General features: G+C 33.3%; 1 protein-coding gene and 1 long non-coding RNA gene across 2 annotated transcripts; both read right to left on the bottom strand.

Annotated features, from left to right (window-relative positions):
• Positions 1 to 4521: 4521 nt before the first annotated feature.
• LOC107943450 (uncharacterized) lies at positions 4522 to 5407 on the bottom strand. Its single transcript, XR_001696011.2, has 2 exons — positions 5269 to 5407; positions 4522 to 4934 (listed from the first exon to the last, which is right to left on the bottom strand). It is a non-coding gene; the product is annotated as an uncharacterized lncRNA (long non-coding RNA).
• Positions 5408 to 11889: 6482 nt separating this feature from the next.
• On the bottom strand, positions 11890 to 12705 carry LOC107943447 (probable calcium-binding protein CML13). The gene has a single exon (XM_016877205.2). The coding sequence runs from the start codon at positions 12549 to 12551 to the stop codon at positions 12108 to 12110; it is 444 nt and encodes a 147-aa protein (XP_016732694.2). The 5' UTR covers positions 12552 to 12705; the 3' UTR covers positions 11890 to 12107.
• Positions 12706 to 18548: the final 5843 nt, after the last annotated feature.

The following is an 18548-nucleotide window of genomic DNA, read 5'->3' on the forward strand; positions in this document are numbered from 1 at the left end:
GTTGGTATTGTTTTTTTAATATAAAAAAGAGATGTTTTTAGAGTGAAATAATATAAGGAGTAGATCAGTCTTTTGGAGTACAGTAGTGACACCACAACGAACGGGGAGAGTCATGGGAGATTTGTTTTTGTTTTTATTTTTGATAGTAATGGGAGATTATTGACTTCATAAAGGAGAAGAAGCGTGGTGAAGAGGAAATCGTAAAGCAGGTTTGAAGGAGAGGGCTTTCCGGTCTAGGCCTTAATAATAAAAAAAACAAACGAGATATGGTTTACAATGTAAATTAAAGCCCAAATATAATACATAAATTCCAGGACTCCCTTACCCACTTCTTATTTTTTATTTTTCATAATATATAATGATAATTTAATTATATTTACGATGGTGTTTGATACAATAATTAAATTTGTTCATGATTGGATCATCCGGCCTAGCCTAAAGATTCACCTGAAAAATAGGAAGGTTTAGGAAAAATATAAGTCTTGAAAAATGAGTTTTGATAAAAAATAAAATTCATTTTCTAAACGAGTTAAGCCTCAAGTAAATTTTTTTTGGCCTGAGCCCTACCTAATTTTGCAAAAAGAAATATTACTATTTTTTTTACTGTTTTTTGATTATTTTGCTATTATTTGACTATTATATTACTACTATTTTATTATTATTATTTGGATATTGTATAACTCTTATTTTATTATTAATTTTACTAGTATTTACTTGTTAAGTTGCACTTATATTAATTTTATTTAGTTTTTTTTTTAAAATTATTTGTTGGGAAACATTTATTTTAATTTTTTAGTGTATTTGATGTATTATATTTTTGTAAATTTATTTTTATATAAAAATAATAATATAAAAATTTAATACTGACGGGCCAAGCTTAGGCAAAATTTTAAGCTAATTTTTTGGGTTGACCCAAGCCTAAAAACATGCCTAAATTTTTCTACTCGGCCCAACCCAGCCTGTGGGCATTCTACTAATAATTAATTTTTTATTTTATAAGCAACTTTCAAAACCTTTTGATTTTATTTGTGGAGTTTAAAAACTCTACTAGCAGTATACTAAATATTTTTTATTATATTTATATTTAATCGCATGTGTTTGAAGATTAAATTGATAAAATTTATAAATATAAGTTTAAATTTATTAAACTATTTAGTCTTAAAATTAAATTAATAAAATGTATAAATATTAAGAATTAAATATGTTAGTATAACAATTAGAAAAAATTCATGTCATCATCTAGTAGTGAGTAATTAAAAAAAATTAGTGATGAAATTAATTTTTTTATAATTTAATAATAAAAAATAAAAACAGGTTAATATATGGATGATTAATAATATAGTTTAGCCTATAATAAAATAGAGATAAATTAGAATATATATATATATATATATAAAAGAAAAAAAAAAGGAGAGAGTGAGAGATCGTTGATCGAGTTAATTGATTGAATCAAAACAATAGAACCGAATAGAATTAATGTAGAGAGAGTAGATTCAGCAATGAAAGGCGTCTCCTTGGCGCCGGGAGATTACATCCACTTCAAGTCCCAAGTCCCTCTTCACAAGATACCTGTAAGGTTCTTTCAAGTCCCTCTTCACAAGATACCTGTAAGGTTCTTTCTTTTCTTTTCCCTTGAATTTCAATTCTTCTTCATGAATTTTCTACTATTTTGTTTATGGGTTTTGTGGTTTTAGCTATTATGGTCTAATTATTATGTGGGGTTTTATGAGAATTCTGATCACGGAATTGCAGAATGTTGTTCTGGTGTGCCTGGAATTTGCCTAATTCTGTGCTTTGTATATTCTGGGTGTGAATTTCTTTCAACTGTGAATGTCTTGATTTATGTGAGCTTAGATTTTTACTCATTTGGATGGATTTTGTGTTCGATTTCAATTTGAAATCACAAGGATTGCTTTTTGGCTTATGCTAAATGATGAATTTGTTATCTCACCCGATGCTTATGCTATTTAGTTTTGTGTTCATTAAGGTACATTCTTTGTTTATGCCTTTTTCAATTCATTATTGTTATCGCTTCAGGACTAGGATGGTTGAGCAAACCTTGTTGTCGGCTATTGCATTTCTTTTTCACCAATTGTGGGTGAATCTCATTTTTGGAGTTTCTTATTTCTCTCACAGATTGGCACAAAGCAATGGCGATATTATGATTTTGGTCCCAAAGTAGTTTCTCCTCTCATATGTCTTCCTGGAATTGCAGGGACAGCAGATATCTACTATAAACAGATCATGTCCTTGTCCATGAAGGTTGTTAGCTTTTATTTTATTACATTTGACAAATTCTGGATAGTTTTTCCTTTTTATTTATTCTTTTTGCTTCTTTTAGTTGTTGGAGAAGTCCTTTGGGAGCTGATATAGGATGTTATATCCAAAAAAGAATAGAATGAAACCTCCATAGGCTATCAGTTGCTGTGTATGTCCATATTCTTGTCCCCTTATTGCTTTTAATATTATAATCTATTAGATACTTCATGGGTATTGCTTTGACTCTTACTTTTTCCAAGTACCCATGTCCAACAACTAGTTTCTGATCCATATCCATACATGAGTGTGGGGATATGATCCTCCAAGAACTCCCCAAATACAAGTACTTGGAAAAAAATTGGACGTATCCTTTTTGTTGTTAGAGAGTTAGTTCTTGGCAATTTATGATCTTATCTTCTTTTTTTTTTTCTTATAACTAGAGTTTCTGAAAAAAAGAAAATAACCATTGCCAGCATGAAGTTTCTCTGATTTTCTTTTCACTGATTGGTGGAAACATAAACTCATTTCCGAGTAATGATTTACTTAAAATATTATATTGTTTATTATCAAACATTATTTAGACAAGTGAAGAGTTTTTTATTCAGGGCTACCGGGTCATTTCTGTTGATATTCCCCAGGTTTGGAATCATCAAGAGTGGATTCAAAGTTTTGAGAAGTTCTTGGATGTCATCAATGTTCATCATGTGAGAGCTTAATATATCTGTGGCCTATGCCCTTTTCAGTGCATATTTCTTATTTACTATTCCTATTATATTTTTCTGAAATAAAGAGTAGGCTGTCTATGTAAATTGGAAATATATTGCTTCTGCTTTATTAGTTTCATAGTAAGTCCTAACAGTAATTTATGTTGAATTATAACATTTGTTTAGTAGACTGAGTAACCTGTTTCATACAGATACATTTATATGGTACATCTCTAGGAGGATTCCTAGCTCAACTTTTTGCTCAACATCGTCCAAGACGGGTTAAATCCTTAATTCTATCAAATGCATTTTTGGAGACATGCAGTTTTGCAGCAGCAATGCCTTGGGCACCTATGTATGTCTTTACATTTCTTTTAATTAAAATCAAAATTGCTTCATTTGTTTTTGTTGGATTGTGCATATCAGTAATTCATCTGCATAAGATTTGCATTACTACTGGGCTGTAAATTCGTCAGCATTTTGAAATCAAATAACTGCATGTGTGCAGTTTAGTGCCACATCAAGTTAGAACAAGTTTCCTGGAAATTATTAAGTTCCCTGTAAAATTGACTCTTTACTTTGCACATGCATTTCTTGATTAGTCTTTTCTTATTTTTCCTATATAAGCTAGTCTTTTCCATGGTATAAATTTACTTATTGCTATACATAGTTTCTTGGGTATTGAGTTCAATCAATATTCTTCTTTTTTTTAGATCCAGTTGTTATTTCTAGGTGTTTCTCCTTAACTGATCTTTATTACCTCTTGCATATAAACGAGAAAATGTTCTCAAGATATTAACTTGCCACATGCAGTGTTGGTTGGAGCCCATCTTTTTTGTTGAAACAGTATGTCTTAACAGGAATTCGCGATGGTCCTCAACAACCTTTTATTGCTGATTCTGTGGACTTTGTTGTTTCTCAGGTAGGTTTCTAGCCTTGCAAACACTAATCAGTGAATTTGCATCCTCTTCCTTTGTTTGAATTGGTCATCCTATCTATAAATGGTCTTTGTATTTCTACATGCTGCATGTTAGTACAAATGTAGTTTTGTTGGGCTTTTAACTTGGTTCTATGAGTTTAGAAATGTAAAACCAGTCAAGGTGGATATTATTCTGTTTATCATCTATATGTCAAGAAACTATTTGTTTTTCCTAAAGTTGCTCTCTCTCTCTCTGTCTCTTTCTCTCTGCCATTTCCTCTGGCTCTTTTTCCCTTTGTTTATTTGTAGTAAGAAAAAAATTGTTTTCTTTATTTGATGCCATTGAAAAAAATTGTTTTCTTTATTTGAGGCCATTTGTGACTATCATTTCAGGTTGAAACGCTGTCAAGAGATGACTTGGCATCCAGATTAACTTTGACAGTTGATACTGCAACAGTTGAACCTCCTCTACTTTCGGATTCATTTATTACTATAATGGATGTAAGTTATCTGAAACTTGCTTTTCATGGGTGCGCGCTCACTAACATGTTTCTATTTTTCATGCTTTTTAAGGAAAATAATGTTTCTTTGCTAAGCTGGACAAATGATGGTCTCTCAATTAATCCTTTCCTTTAGAAGTGAATGGAATAGATATTGTACTTGTATTTATTGTGATTTTATAACATTTTTTTTTCTTATAAGCACAACATGATTTCCTTATAGCAGCATTTGCATTCCATATACATATTCATATTAGGAAGTTGAAAAAACTAAAGGTAAAGCTTTATCTGATAGCTCTATTGTTGACATGGTTTTGTATATGGGCTTGAAGACAAACGACCACTCTGCAATTCCTCAACAACTCAAAGATCAGCTGAGTGAGAGGTATCCAGGTGCAAGGCGAGCTTATCTGAAAACAGGAGGTGATTTCCCATTTCTTTCCCGTCCAGATGAAGTCAACCTACATCTTCAGGTATATCTCACATATATAGTATCGTTAATGCATCGAGCAACTGTTTTTTCAACTGGTTTATCGAACATCGCAGCTACACCTGAGACAAGTTGAAGTTGAAGCTCAGCCAGATTTGGTTCAGAGCATCCCAAGAGGTGGCACCAGTGGGAGCCCTAGCAAAGAAAATGACAAAAAGAAGGATCCAGATGACCAACCAAAAGATAATGGAGGTATTAGAGGTTGTAAAACTGTTAGTTTGTTACAACTATTTCAGTTAAATAGTTTGCATATCTAGCTGATCTATTTGTGTATAAATACACCACCTTGGTATTCATTCAAGTCAAGCAATAATAATTTCAGTTTATAACTCTATACTGTTTCTATTTCAATATTTCACAAGCATTCTTTCATGGTATCAGTCGCTAGTTAGTTACCTGGGCTACCTTTGTTGTGTTCGATGAATCCTGTTTCTCCAGCTGAGTCTGCCAATCAGGCCACTCAGCCCACCTCTGCTCCTCAGTCCTCCTCTTCCCCTGCCCTTGATGAAAGCCAGTTCTGTCGCGTGGTTCAGTCATTTCCCAAACATGACACTGTTAAACTTACCACAAAACGTTCGTTCAGTGGAAACACCAGCTAACGCTTATTATCGAAGCTTATGGGCTTACCGATTATATACATGGGATGATCTCTGCCCCATCCAAGTTTGTTCACGATGCTGAAGGGAAGTTGGTTCCTAATTCTGCTTTTCTTTTATTTCAACGGCAAGACAAATTGCTTGCTTCTTGGATCTTATCCACGATCAGTGGAGAGTTTTTGTCCTCTTTTACAGGGACTTCTGCGGCTCACGATGTCTGGAGCAAAGCCTGCAGTCTTTTCGGCGCAGCATCCGGTGCCAAGATTTCTCGTCTTAAACACGAGCTTCATTCGGTCAAGAAGGGTCATCAGTCTGTCAAAGAATACCTGGGCCAAATCAAGAAAATTTGTGACTTACTTGCTGCGTCTGGCCATCCTGTTTCGACTGAAGAACACAGACATCGTTCTTGTGGGTCTTTCACAAGATTTTGACTCAGTCGTCTCTGTGGCATCTTTTTCACCGGAACCCCTGGCATTAGATCGGCTTATGGAAATTTTGCTCGAATGTGAAAGGCGGTAGCAACGATTCGTGACGGAGGTTCTTCCCCAAGCAAATCTGGTCCAACAGTCTTCCCAGTCTGGTTCGGCGTTAGGAGTTTCTGTCAGTACACCGACTGGCTCGAGTGTCGCCAGTTCGTTCTCTCCTGGAAAAAGGGGGTCGTTTCGCGGTCGTGGCCGTGGCAATCGTGGACGCCCTCAGTGTCAGATTTGCGGACGGATCGGGCACCTGGCTCAGCGATGCTGCTATCGCTTTGATCGATCTGTTGATGGCCCTCCTGTTTCTACGATTGGTCCTTCATCGTTGAGTTTCAGTTCTCCGTCGACATTCTACCCTGCATCGCCGACGATTGCTTCTCAGTCTTGGCATTTTGTGGCTGTCTCTAATCCTTCCTCTCCATCTGAATTTCCGTCTAATTTTGGGCCATATTCCACTAACCCGAATGTTCCTCCTGGGTCATCAACTGGGCGGCGTAGTTGTGGGCTATTTACTCCTGGACACACTAGGCCTGTCCATATGGGCTCCAATATTCCAGCCACTCACCATGTTGTAGGGCCTGCGTCTTGGTCCTCCAAGGCTTCATTAATTGGGCCTGCTGCTGGATTAGAAGACCAAGGTGCATCTGGTTCAGACTTATAGCCCAGAAACTATGATGAGCCATATATTCCTGTCCCGGTTAATTCCGTTGCACCCACCATGTGGTATCCTGGTTCAGGCGCCACTAACTACGTCTGTCAAAAAGCGGCCTCGTTACATAAGTCCACCGATTATTCAGGTAGTATTTCTCTCCGTATGGGTGATGGTACAAGTACTGAAATTGAAAGTGTGGGTCATTGTCAAATTGCCACTACTCGTAAAATGCTACATTTAAATAATGTTTTACATGTGCCTAAAATTTGGAAAAACTTTTTATCTGTCTCGCAATTTGCCCAGGAAAATAATGTTTATTTTGAATTTCATCCGTTTCACTGCCTCGTTAAGGATTTAAAGACTAAGGAAACATTATTACAGGGGCACATGCATGAAGGGCTATATCGATTCTCTCCGGATCAAAAACAGTCTGTTCCGAATGGCAAATCAACTGTTCTCACCGCTGAACTTGACTCCACCAGTTCCATGATTCCCGCAACCGAGTTATTTGAGCTATGGCATAGAAGACTTGGACATCCTCCATCCACGGTTGTTAACTCTGTTTTGAAGGCTTGTAATATTTCTGTTCCTAGTAATAAAATTTCTCGCATATGTACAGCTTGTCAACAGGGAAAATCTCACAAATTGCCTTTTTCACCATCTACTACTGTTTATACTTGTCCATTTGAACTTCTTGTTTCGGACTTGTGGGGTCCAGCTGCTATCAATTGTGGAAATAGTTGGTACTACATTGCTTTTATCGATGTTTTTAGCCGGTTCACTTGGATATTTCTTATTCAAAACAAATCACAAGCTCTTGATTGTTTCATTCAGTTTAGGTCGATGGTTAAGACACAATTTGGCCGAGACATCAAACAGCTTCAAAGCGATTGGGGAGGGGAGTTCCGTTCATTCACATCCTTTCTATCTCAACATGGAATCGTACACTGTGTCACTTGTCCTCATACATCTGAACAGAATGGAGTTGTCGAAAGGAAACATCGCCACATTGTTGAAGTTGGCCTCACATCGCTTGTACAAGCGCATCTACTATTGAAATTTTGGGGTCTTGACTTTACGTGTGCGGTTCACTTAATCAATAGATTACCCACCCCTGTTTTGCACCATCAGTCTCCATACTCGATTCTATATGGCACTTTCCCGACCTACGATCATCTTCGGGTATTCGGATGTTGTTGCTACCCATATCTCCAGCCATACAATCATCACAAACTTGAATTTTATTCTGAACCTTGTATGTTCTTAGGCGACAATTCACAGCACAAAGGCTACCAATGTCTTGCCTCTAATAGCCGAATATTTGTGTCCCAACATGTGGTGTTTGATGAGAGTAGGTTTCTTTTTCCTGAAAAGAACCTACATGTTCCTTCAACAACAAGCCATATCACTACTTGTTTTCCTCTTGTTCAACCACGATGCTCCAAGTCATCCAATGCTACTCCTTTCCACCGTCCACGACCTTCATCTCTTTCTCTGTCAGCCCGTGCTCTTGAATCTCCTCTTACAAATCATGCCGATGAACATCAGAGTTCAGATAATGTCACCTCCTCTCCCACGCCAATATTCCCTACTACGATTGTTGATCCTCCACCCCCATTAGAGAATACGTACCTTATGGTTACTAGATCGAAGGCTGGTATTTTTAAGCCAAAAGTGCTCGTGGTTGAGTTGTGTAAACAAGAACCGCGTACTATAGATGATGCTTTTGCTTCTCCAGAATGGAAAAAGGCCGCTCAAGATGAGTATGATACTATTATTCAGAATCGCACTTTGAGCTTGGTTCCTCTACCACCAGGTCAGAAAGCAGTTGGTTGCAAATGATTATTTAAAGTCAAACGAAATCCTGACGGTACTGTGGCTCGCCGAAAGGGTCGATTGGTTGCAAAAGGATGTTCCCAAATGCATGGGTGTGATTTTCATGAGACATTCAGTCTTGTTGTTAAACCTGCCACTATACGCACCATCCTCTCCATTGCTGTCACCACAGGTTGGTCATTACGCGAAATCAATGTGAACAACGCCTTTCTAAATGGGGATCTCACTGAGGAGGTCTATATGTAGCAGCCTCCCGAGTATGTTCAAACCGATTCCACTGGTCAAACACTTGTCTGTCGCTTACACAAGGCTTTGTATGGTTCTTTGATAAGCCCCGCGAGCGTGGCTTGATAAATTAAAAGGATTCCTTCTTTCTAGTGGTGTTGTTCTCTCGAAATCCGATGCCTCCTTATTCATTCAAATTACTGACGATTTGTGCATGTATGTTCTGGTATATGTTGATGATATAATAATTACAGGAGATTCTTCTTCAGAGATTGACACGTTTGTTCATCGTCTTCACTCTGAATTTTCTCTCAAAGATTTGGGGCCACTTAATTATTTTTTTGGTATTGAAGTGCATCGGTCTTCTGCTGGGGAGCTCCACTTGTGCCAAAAGAAATACATTCTCAACCTTGATCGGTGTCGTATGATTCAAGCTAAAGGTGTTACAATGCCCATGGTTAGTTCCTCTTCTCTGTCTAAGATTGAGGGTACTCCGCTTAATGATCCTTGAGAGTATAGTAGTCTTGCGGGTACATTATAGTATGTTGTTCTAACTCGTCCTAACATAGCTTATGTCGTTAACCGCATATGTCAGTTTATGCATGCTCCAACCAATGTTCACTTGGTTGCTCTAAAACTCATCTTACGCTATCTCCGTGCCACTGTTGACTATGGACTACATATACGACCGTCTACTAGGTTGTCTCTAGTTGGCTATGCCAATGCAAATTGGGGCTCAATTTTGATGATCGTCGTTCCACTACCAGGTACTATGTGTCTTTTGGTAGCAATCCTGTCTCGTGGTGTTCTAAGAAGCAGCACGTCGTGTCTTGATCCACAGCTAAAGCTGAATATCGTGGGTTAGCTACTACAGCTGCTGATGTTATATGGTTAGAATCTTTGTTGAAAGAACTTCGGTGTGAATCTGTTGATACACCAACCATTTGGTGTAATAACCCTAGTGCAGTTGCAATTGCAGCAAATCTTGTTCTACATTCCAAATTCAAACATGTTGAGCTTGACTTATTCTTTATTCGGGAGAAGGTCGCACATGGTTCCCTTATAGTTGGCGAGGTTCCTACATGCGATCAAGTCGCTGATGTTCTTACTAAGCCATTGTCTGCTTCTAAATTTTGTCGCCTTCGAAACCTTCTTCGAGTTTCAGAATTTGGATAGCCATTGTCTGCTTCTAAATTTTGTCGCCTTCGAAACCTTCTTCGAGTTTCAGAATTTGGATAGTTTGGTGAATATTAGAGGTTGTAAAATTGTTAGTTTGTTACAACTATTTCAGTTAAACAGTTTGCATATCTAGCTGATCTATTTGTGTATAAATACACCACCTTGATATTCATTCAAGTCAAGCAATAATAATTTCAGTTTATAACTCTATACTGTTTCTATTTCAATATTTCCCAAGCATTCCTTCAGGAGGCAACCCTGAAAGTACATCTGAAGAAAGCCATTACCTCTAAGTTCATTAGCCTTGATGATCAGATCCTTAGCAATGCAAAAATATGTTCCATGGGTCATGAAGATGCAATTATTTTGATGCAGTCTCAATACACTGTAGTCAATAGTATCCTTCAATCAGCTTGTGAGTTTTTTATTTCTCTTTGCTTCCCATTTATGTTGGGTCATCGTACGTTACTTCAAATAATGTTTGGAAATTCAGACAACTGATGTAAGTAGCATAGAACATAGTAGCACTTTCTTCTCCATTGTTGTTCATACAAGCAAACTGTTGCAGAGCCGCTATTGACAGTGTTGTACCTGTTCTGTTATTAAAGTTATTGTTATTTAATTCAGATATTTTTCTTCATAAATCACTGTTATCTATAACGCTTATACATTCTTCAACGCCTAAGCATATATGCAAATTACAATGTTCAAGCATCCTTTCTAGAAAAAATAAAGGGTGCTATATAGTGTTTGCTGTCAGTGCCAGCAGGTACACAAGGTTAAATTGCTGCTGCTGATTGCTAATAGTATAGAAGGAACCAGAACATAAAATCTAATGGTGAACCAGTGAAGGTGCGACTAGAAAGCAAAATGCCCTTCGTCTACTTTTGCACATAAAAGGCAACCTAAGACACTCCATTAAAATAATGGATCATGCATCACAGCCCCACAGCTTTATTAAAGCTATCAATTAAAGGACCAATCTAAGCTGGCAACGCATCTTTTCAAGCATGTGACCCCTAAGGAAATAGAATCACCTGACAACATGATTGCTTATGAAATCTCGCCATCTAACCTATTCTCAACAATTTGTAGATGAGGATAGTGGTCCTTGCTCCTCCACTCAACCAAACCTTTCTGCAACCATCACAAGTTATAGTTGGACCCCATACTTAAATAAAGAAACCCTCATAGCAAACCCACCTTAGACTACAGCTGATGCAAACTAATGTACCATCAGTTTATCACAAAGCATACTATTTCCTACATAAATCCTAATTCTGCAAACTTTATTGCCATTGGTATCAGTTGAGTTCAGATTGATGTAAGATGAATAAGATACAACACCGGAAATTGATGGAAATCAATGATCAGTTAGCTTTGAGCCCATAAGTCATTGCCAAGATGGTTGATAACAGTGATCCTACAGATCACTTTTAAGGTTCTTTGGAACTCAATGCTATAAAATTATAAAGATGGGTTGGGAAGAGGGACTTTCATAGACATATCAAGAACTATGTGCTCTCATAGAATTCAAGGATTACGTGCAAACATCAACCCCCCTTTCCCTAATAAGAGACAACTCAAGATAGTATTCAACTATAATTAATGCCAGCTTACAACCATTGGCCGCTGCCACAAAACGATACCCTAGTTTCATTTTGATTTCATCTTTCGCTATCAATGATACTGTCCTTAATAGAATAAGAAATTCCCTCATCCACAACCTGTTCTTGGCATCTTCAGTCATTGGGTAATTTGGTCTCTCAGAAGGCATTTTGCATGCTATCCTAATAACAATTAACATAAACACCTCTTCTCTCCTCTCCTCTCATTTCACCAACTCTATAAGATTAATAGATAGAAAACTATACAAACACAAAATTGGCAATAAGAAAGCAATAAATATTATATTACAGAAATTAATCTTAAAAATTTAGAGACGTTTAAAATACATAACTTTGGCATAAAGAACTGAAAGGACCAATGAAAAATTTGTTGGAACAACTAGCTCAAAAACATGGAGGAAAATATAGAAATTTATAATACAAAATTAAACCAAACACAAGAATATTAATATGAGAATACATAAGTACTACACACCAATCAAATTCTCTAAGAAAGAGTGTTACCATTAGTTCCAAAGGTTCCATAGAAACAAACCAAAAAAACAAAAAATTGAAAACACAATATCCTCCGCCGGATCAAAGCCTAGTTTCCCCCCAAAAAGAAAAAAAAACAAGCAAGCAAAATAAACGTTAATAAGCTTTCTCACTTAGCAACCATCCTGGCAATGAATTCCTCGTAACGGATCTTCCCATCTGGCCCGACATCCACTTCCCTGATCCACTCATCGAACTCGGAGGGCTCCAGCTTCTCTCCGATGCTAGTCAGTATATGTCTCAGATCTGCAACGGAGACAAAGCCAGTATTGTCCTTATCCAGAACCTTGAAAGCATCGCGTAGCTGCCTATCGAAGGGCTCAGGTTTCATATGCTTGGACATGAGATCAAAAAAGCGAGGGAAGTCAAAGGGCGCCGTGAGCTTCTCTTCAGCGATAATAGCTTTGAGTTGAGCTTGGGTGGGGTTACCGCCGAGAGACCTCATTAGGATCCCTAGCTCCGATGGAGCGATCTTGCCGTCACCGTCGGTGTCGAAGAGAGTGAAAGCCTCCTTCATTGATGAGACTTGCTCGTCGCTCAGATCCTTGCCCATTTTGTGTACGGTTTTTGAGTTGTGACGGAAGCAAACAGAGAAAAGTCGAAGAAAGGAAATAAAAAGTTGAAGTAGATTTGAAATAAGAGGACTGAAGATCGGACGGTTAAATGGTGTGTCTTGTAAGAAAAGCGATGTCGTTTCGTGAGTTATGAGGGAGGGGGGAAGGTGTCATTTCTCTTGTCCCATCTATTAGTGGAGATCCATTGGGAATTGAAAATGGGTCCACACCATTTCATTTTAATCACTGCTTAATAATAATCAAATAACATCAAGGCTATCAAATTCTAAATGATGAAACATGGAATCAATTTCAATCTATACTTTTAATCCAATCTTTTTTCATACATCTGTTTATCAAAATTCACTTCCTTATACCTTATATTTAAAACCTACACATTCCATCTTTCATTAACAGCTTGTTTTAAAGTTTCTTATTCCTCTCGGTTTTATCATTTATATTTTAAAGAGAATTAGTAAAAATTTACAAAATTTAGAGAATGTCTCAATTAATTAGCAAATAGTCTAAAAAGGCTTACAAAATTTAGAAAGCGCCTTTATAAATTTACGAAAAAAATATTAATGTCGTACAAAATATTAATTATACATATTATACTTGAAGTTGGAACCACCAACTAAAACCTAAATTCCTTTGGTATCCATTTGGCTACCTTGATTTCAAAGGATTGAGGATCGTGCCTCCTTCTTTGAGTAGCGCATTGTATCTACTGTACTTAATTGAATACATCCTTTAAATTATTGGAAGGGTTCAATTCACCATTGGTCGTCCTCGTAAACTTCAACCCTTATATTTTAGCATCGTTAATGCACTGGTATGTTGTTGGTGATTAGGCTCTTAGACGTGGTGACAGATCTCTTTGAATGCGACTATTCATCAAGCTTTTTTTTTTGTTGTTGTTGTATTTAAGATTTAAGGTTTATGTTTTCTTTTTATGTCCGCATGTTACGTTTGACTAATCTATTCTATAGTCTCTAAATAAAAATTTAACTTCCCAAAAAAAATCATTTATATCTATAAGTATTAATGAAATATTATTTCATTAAATTTTTAATTGATTTTAGAAAAATAATTGTAATTTATTTTTATTAGTATAAATTCTTTTCAAAATTCAGTTATTTGTCTAACTTGATACATTAGATATATCAACGTTTTTACTTGAGCAAAAACTTTCATTGACCATTATTAGTTGTCAAATACAAAGACTTTAGGCTTTGAGACTCAAAATGCACAGTTATATATGTGAATTTCCAAAGTTACCATATGCGATTTTCATATTTGGGTATTAGTCCAGTTTGTTAGTTTTAGTCTAGATTGTACTAGTTCATAGTTTATTTGTGCTTGTAATTATTCGATTCTACTTTGTGATTACTAGAACAATCCATGTTGTAATAATTTAATACGTGTGGTCACTCGAATATATATTTGTATTTATATGGTACTTGTAACACTTTAAATAAAATCTTATTTTTTTCATATTAAATAATAAATATAGACTTAATTTTATAAATTCTAAATATATTAAATATATGTAGAAGAAAATTTTGGGGGGGGGGTCGGTGGATGTTAAGGCCCAAAGGATAGAGAAGTTGAGGGTGGCCCAAGGAACCACCCCTTTGTTTTGGGTTTCCTTCTACTAAATAATTACCAACATTATCGGCCCAAAGCTTTTTAACTTAATTCCAACTTATTCTTGCTCACTATCAATGGCCATGGCAATTTTAAGGGTTTGCCAAGCCATAAATACATAAATTTTTAAGTTAATATCTGACTTGAATAAATTTTCTATCAACATCAGAATCTTTGTAAAAATCTACACTTCATTGTAATATTTGAATTACTTTTATCATCTAACTTATTTAAAATAGACCGTTTATATTTTTTAACCTATTTTGGTTATTATTTCGTTGCTTTTGATTTTAGAGTATTATTACTTTCTTATTGCACAAAATTGCATGTATTGATTGTATTTAATATCAAATATATTTTTAATTAATTATTCTAATTTAAAAATATTAATTGACCATATTAATTTTTAGAAAATGACTTAATTTTTTATTTTAATTTTAAAAATTTTTTAAAAACTTTTTTTAATTATTAAAACAATATACAATGAATTATTAATTTAAACGCTGTTTTAGAATTATGTTTTTGTCAAGAAAAATTATAGAAAACATTTTCCTTAAATTTGATATTGAAAAGATTAAAAATATTTTCTATTAAAAGTTATGATGTTCATTAAAATATGTTTTAAATTTGATTTTATAAAAAAAAGTGTTTATAGAAAAAATAATTAAAAATTTTCATTAAAAACATAAAATGAAAAAAACAATGAAAGCATTTTTTTAGTTTGACTTTGTAAAATAATTAATGGTGGATACTACCTAATTTTAAAAAATAAAAGTGTGTAAAGCATTGAGAGTTTGAAAATATTAAAAATTGTAAATAACCTTAACGATTTAATTATAAAATTTAAAAATTATAAATAACATTAATGTGAAAATATTAAAGAAAACACTTGAAGGGTGAAAATAAAAATTATTAGTGGTTTAATTATAAATTTTAAAATTTATAAATTTTTTTTTACTTTTTCTATTTTTTTGTCAATTTTTTTTTAAAAAAAAGTTCATCAATGTCCCAAATATATCAAGCGGCACCTAAATTTAATGTAACAAATAATTCATTTTTATAATTAATTTATTTCTCACTTTATTTTTTTAATTAATTAATTTGTAAATATAATATTTATATAAAAAACCTTAAAAATATATTTTTTATAAAACTTCTGAATTATTTTCATTTTAGTAAAGATTAAATATTTATTTTTACAAAATAAAAAGTTAAAATTAAATTGTATATTATATTCATAAAATTTTCAAATACCTCCTATTGGTTTTCGATTTTCCTATCAACCCTACTTTTTAAAGAGTGTTTTGGATTTTCCGGTGCCATTTTTTCCACGTCGTTTCAAGGTGCGATTAAGGAAAGTCACATCTTTCTTTATATTTTCCAAAAGATAAAATCTCTAACTCTCAACTCTTCCATTTACTTGCCCGTCATTATGGGCGATGTTTATGGATATTATTACACAAATAATGCCTTCATACTTTTTCTAATTTATTTTTTTAAACAAATATGTGGGATGTTTTACCAATGGCCAACTGAAACATAAAAATATACAGGTATTTATGAATAAATTACAAAGTGCAGTAATTCAATCAGATTCATCAATTTTTTTTTTCAAAAAATAAGTTTAAATTAAATCCAAATTCATCCAAAATTTTCTTTCCCGTAGAAAAAACAAGTCTTTGGTATCCACGACATTTGACTAAATTAATAGCGATAGTTATTAGATACCCATCAATCTCAAACACATGAACATGTCTGCGACCAATGATGAAAAGGATGACATTAAATCAATATTAGCATATTTCAGTCTTGTTTTTATATTGTGTACTACTGTACACATTTAATTATTTGTCTTAACGTCGTTGGAATTTGATGGGTTCAACAATTATAGTTGGAAAGAGATTAAATTAATTAATTTATAAATTAATACAAGTCCATTAAATTTGATTAAAAAATTTAATTAAAAAATATTTTTTTATTATTAATAAAATTTTAATAATTTATTTAATTAAATAGGACCAATCAATGAATCGAAGATTAATAATTTAATCCATCCAACTATAAAAATATTGTTAGATAATATATTTAGAATCCAGTATCAGCCTAGAGAAAGTTTTGCTCCAAATACGCGTATAGTTGTTTTCTTATGTTTATTGGAAAATTGCGAACAAGCCCTTTAAAGCGTATTTATTTGCCATTAAATTTAGGTACAACTCCAATGCCAACTCATTTTCCACGTATTTTGAGCACTTTTCTTTTTCCTAATCAATGGAAACGACAATGGTGCGGAGATATTTGAAAACTCCACCACCACTTAATGGAATGGCGCGGTTTTCTTTGTCATACGTCATCATGGCCAAATGGCTTTTATTTGGGTTGTATCTCCACTTTACTTTGACTTAGTATTTGAATTTGTATTTTGTCATCTAGATGTATACCATTTCACTAACTTTAATAGTGTATATTGACATGACATTAGTAATTAATTCATTGATGACACATGATAGTCTTTTAATATGCCACGTAATAGATATAAATTTTAAGAATTTTAAAAAATAAAATATATAAATTAATAAATATATATATTCTTTTTCAATGAATTGGACAAAAAATTATACTTTTTTATTAATTTATTTCATTAATTTTTTTAATTTATGCTCATCACATGGTATACTAAGAAATTACCACGTGTTACCATTAGATTGACTATCAATGCCATGTCAACATAAATTAACGATGTTAGTGTGAAGGTATCAACTTGGATGACAGAATACAAGTCAAGTACCAACTAGGTACAAAAAAAGTTTAGGTACCAACTAAGTAAAAAAAAAGTTCATATACCAACTAAGTACTTTTAGACAAGTTTAGAGGCAAACTACATCTTAACCCTTTTTTAAGTTTAAAACAAGGCCTAATTATTTAAAATATGCCATAAGTCTCTATAGTCTTTGTAAATTTAAAATTTAGTCCATGTGCTTTTATTTTTTAGATTTTAGTTCCTCAACTTTTTAGATTTCAAAATTAAAGTCTAATTGTTAACATTGTTAATATTATTTTGTTAAATTCATATTTATTACAATGTCATTTCTTTAATTACATTGCTACCAAGTGAGTTTTTTATTTTCAATATCAAAACATTACACCAACAAATTTAACAAAAAAAAATAGTGCTAACAATTGCACTTGAATCTTGAAATCTAGAAAGTAGAAATATTAAATTTCTAGAAATAAAAGTATAAAGACTAAATTTTAAATTTGTAAAAAGTGTAAGGACCTATGACATATTTTAACCAATTTTTTTTTTTTTTTGCAATTCCCTAAGTTATGATTCAAATTTTAAATTGGGTTAGAGCTTCAAAATAATTTAATCGAATCTTCAAAATATTAATATCATATTAATCAAGTCCTATAATTAGTCTAACTATTAACTTAAGTGTTAAACATTGTTTTAAATCTAACATTAAACATATTTAAAACAGATAAGCCAAATTCCAAATACATATATATTTACTACATGTTCTACATTATATTTGAATTTATACATTTAACATTTAAGCTAACCACTAAACAAACAAAAAAATAATTTTGTTACATTACTTTTTTTTTTAAAGAGATTGATATAATAATACTTCGAAAATTAAAAAAAAAACATTAATTAGTTTTAAAAAGTCCGGTGTAATTAAAATTTTTTTCTTGTTTCCTCTTGTATATACAAATAAAATTATTTGGTTTAATATAAAATTAAGTTAACGAGGTTCATTATTTTACCAATATATATTAAGTATAATAACAAAGCATATTATACTCTTTAAAAATTAAAAAAAAAGTTGGAATAATAGATAGGACAAAATTAAGAGGTGAAACCGATATTATCAATTTTAATTATTACATATTTCATGCATCCTTCTCATTTCAACTAAAGTTAAAGTCCAAAACAATAATGAAGGCCCGTGACTCTATTTCATTTCGACAGCTTCAACTTATTTGCATATTTAAAAAAAAAAAACCAAACACTTAATTATCAAATAAAGACTTGGTAATTCATTATATGCATATTAAAACAAACTCTTGCATGGAATAGATGAAAAATTAATGTATTCTACCTTAAACATTATTATAATATTAAAAATATATATTTTATACCCTACAACCATCATACTCCTAATACATGAACCCCACTAAAACCCTATATACGTACCCTAAAAAGATTAAGAAAAGCGGTTCTTTCCATCTTTTTTTCATCTCCTCCTTCAAAAGAAAACTCATTTTAATACTCTAATCACTCTATCAATAATTTTTATTCGTATTGTCTTAAATAAAGTGAACCGATCATCTCTTCCATCCTCCAT

The sequence above is a fragment of the Gossypium hirsutum genome, chromosome A12 (genome assembly GCF_007990345.1).
Source record: "Gossypium hirsutum isolate 1008001.06 chromosome A12, Gossypium_hirsutum_v2.1, whole genome shotgun sequence".
Classification (NCBI taxonomy): domain Eukaryota; kingdom Viridiplantae; phylum Streptophyta; class Magnoliopsida; order Malvales; family Malvaceae; genus Gossypium; species Gossypium hirsutum.

Coding starts and splice junctions, on each gene's coding strand:
- LOC107943447 (XM_016877205.2), bottom strand. CDS start 12,551: ATGGGCAAGGATCTGAGCGACGAGCAAGTCTCATCAATGAAGGAGGCT.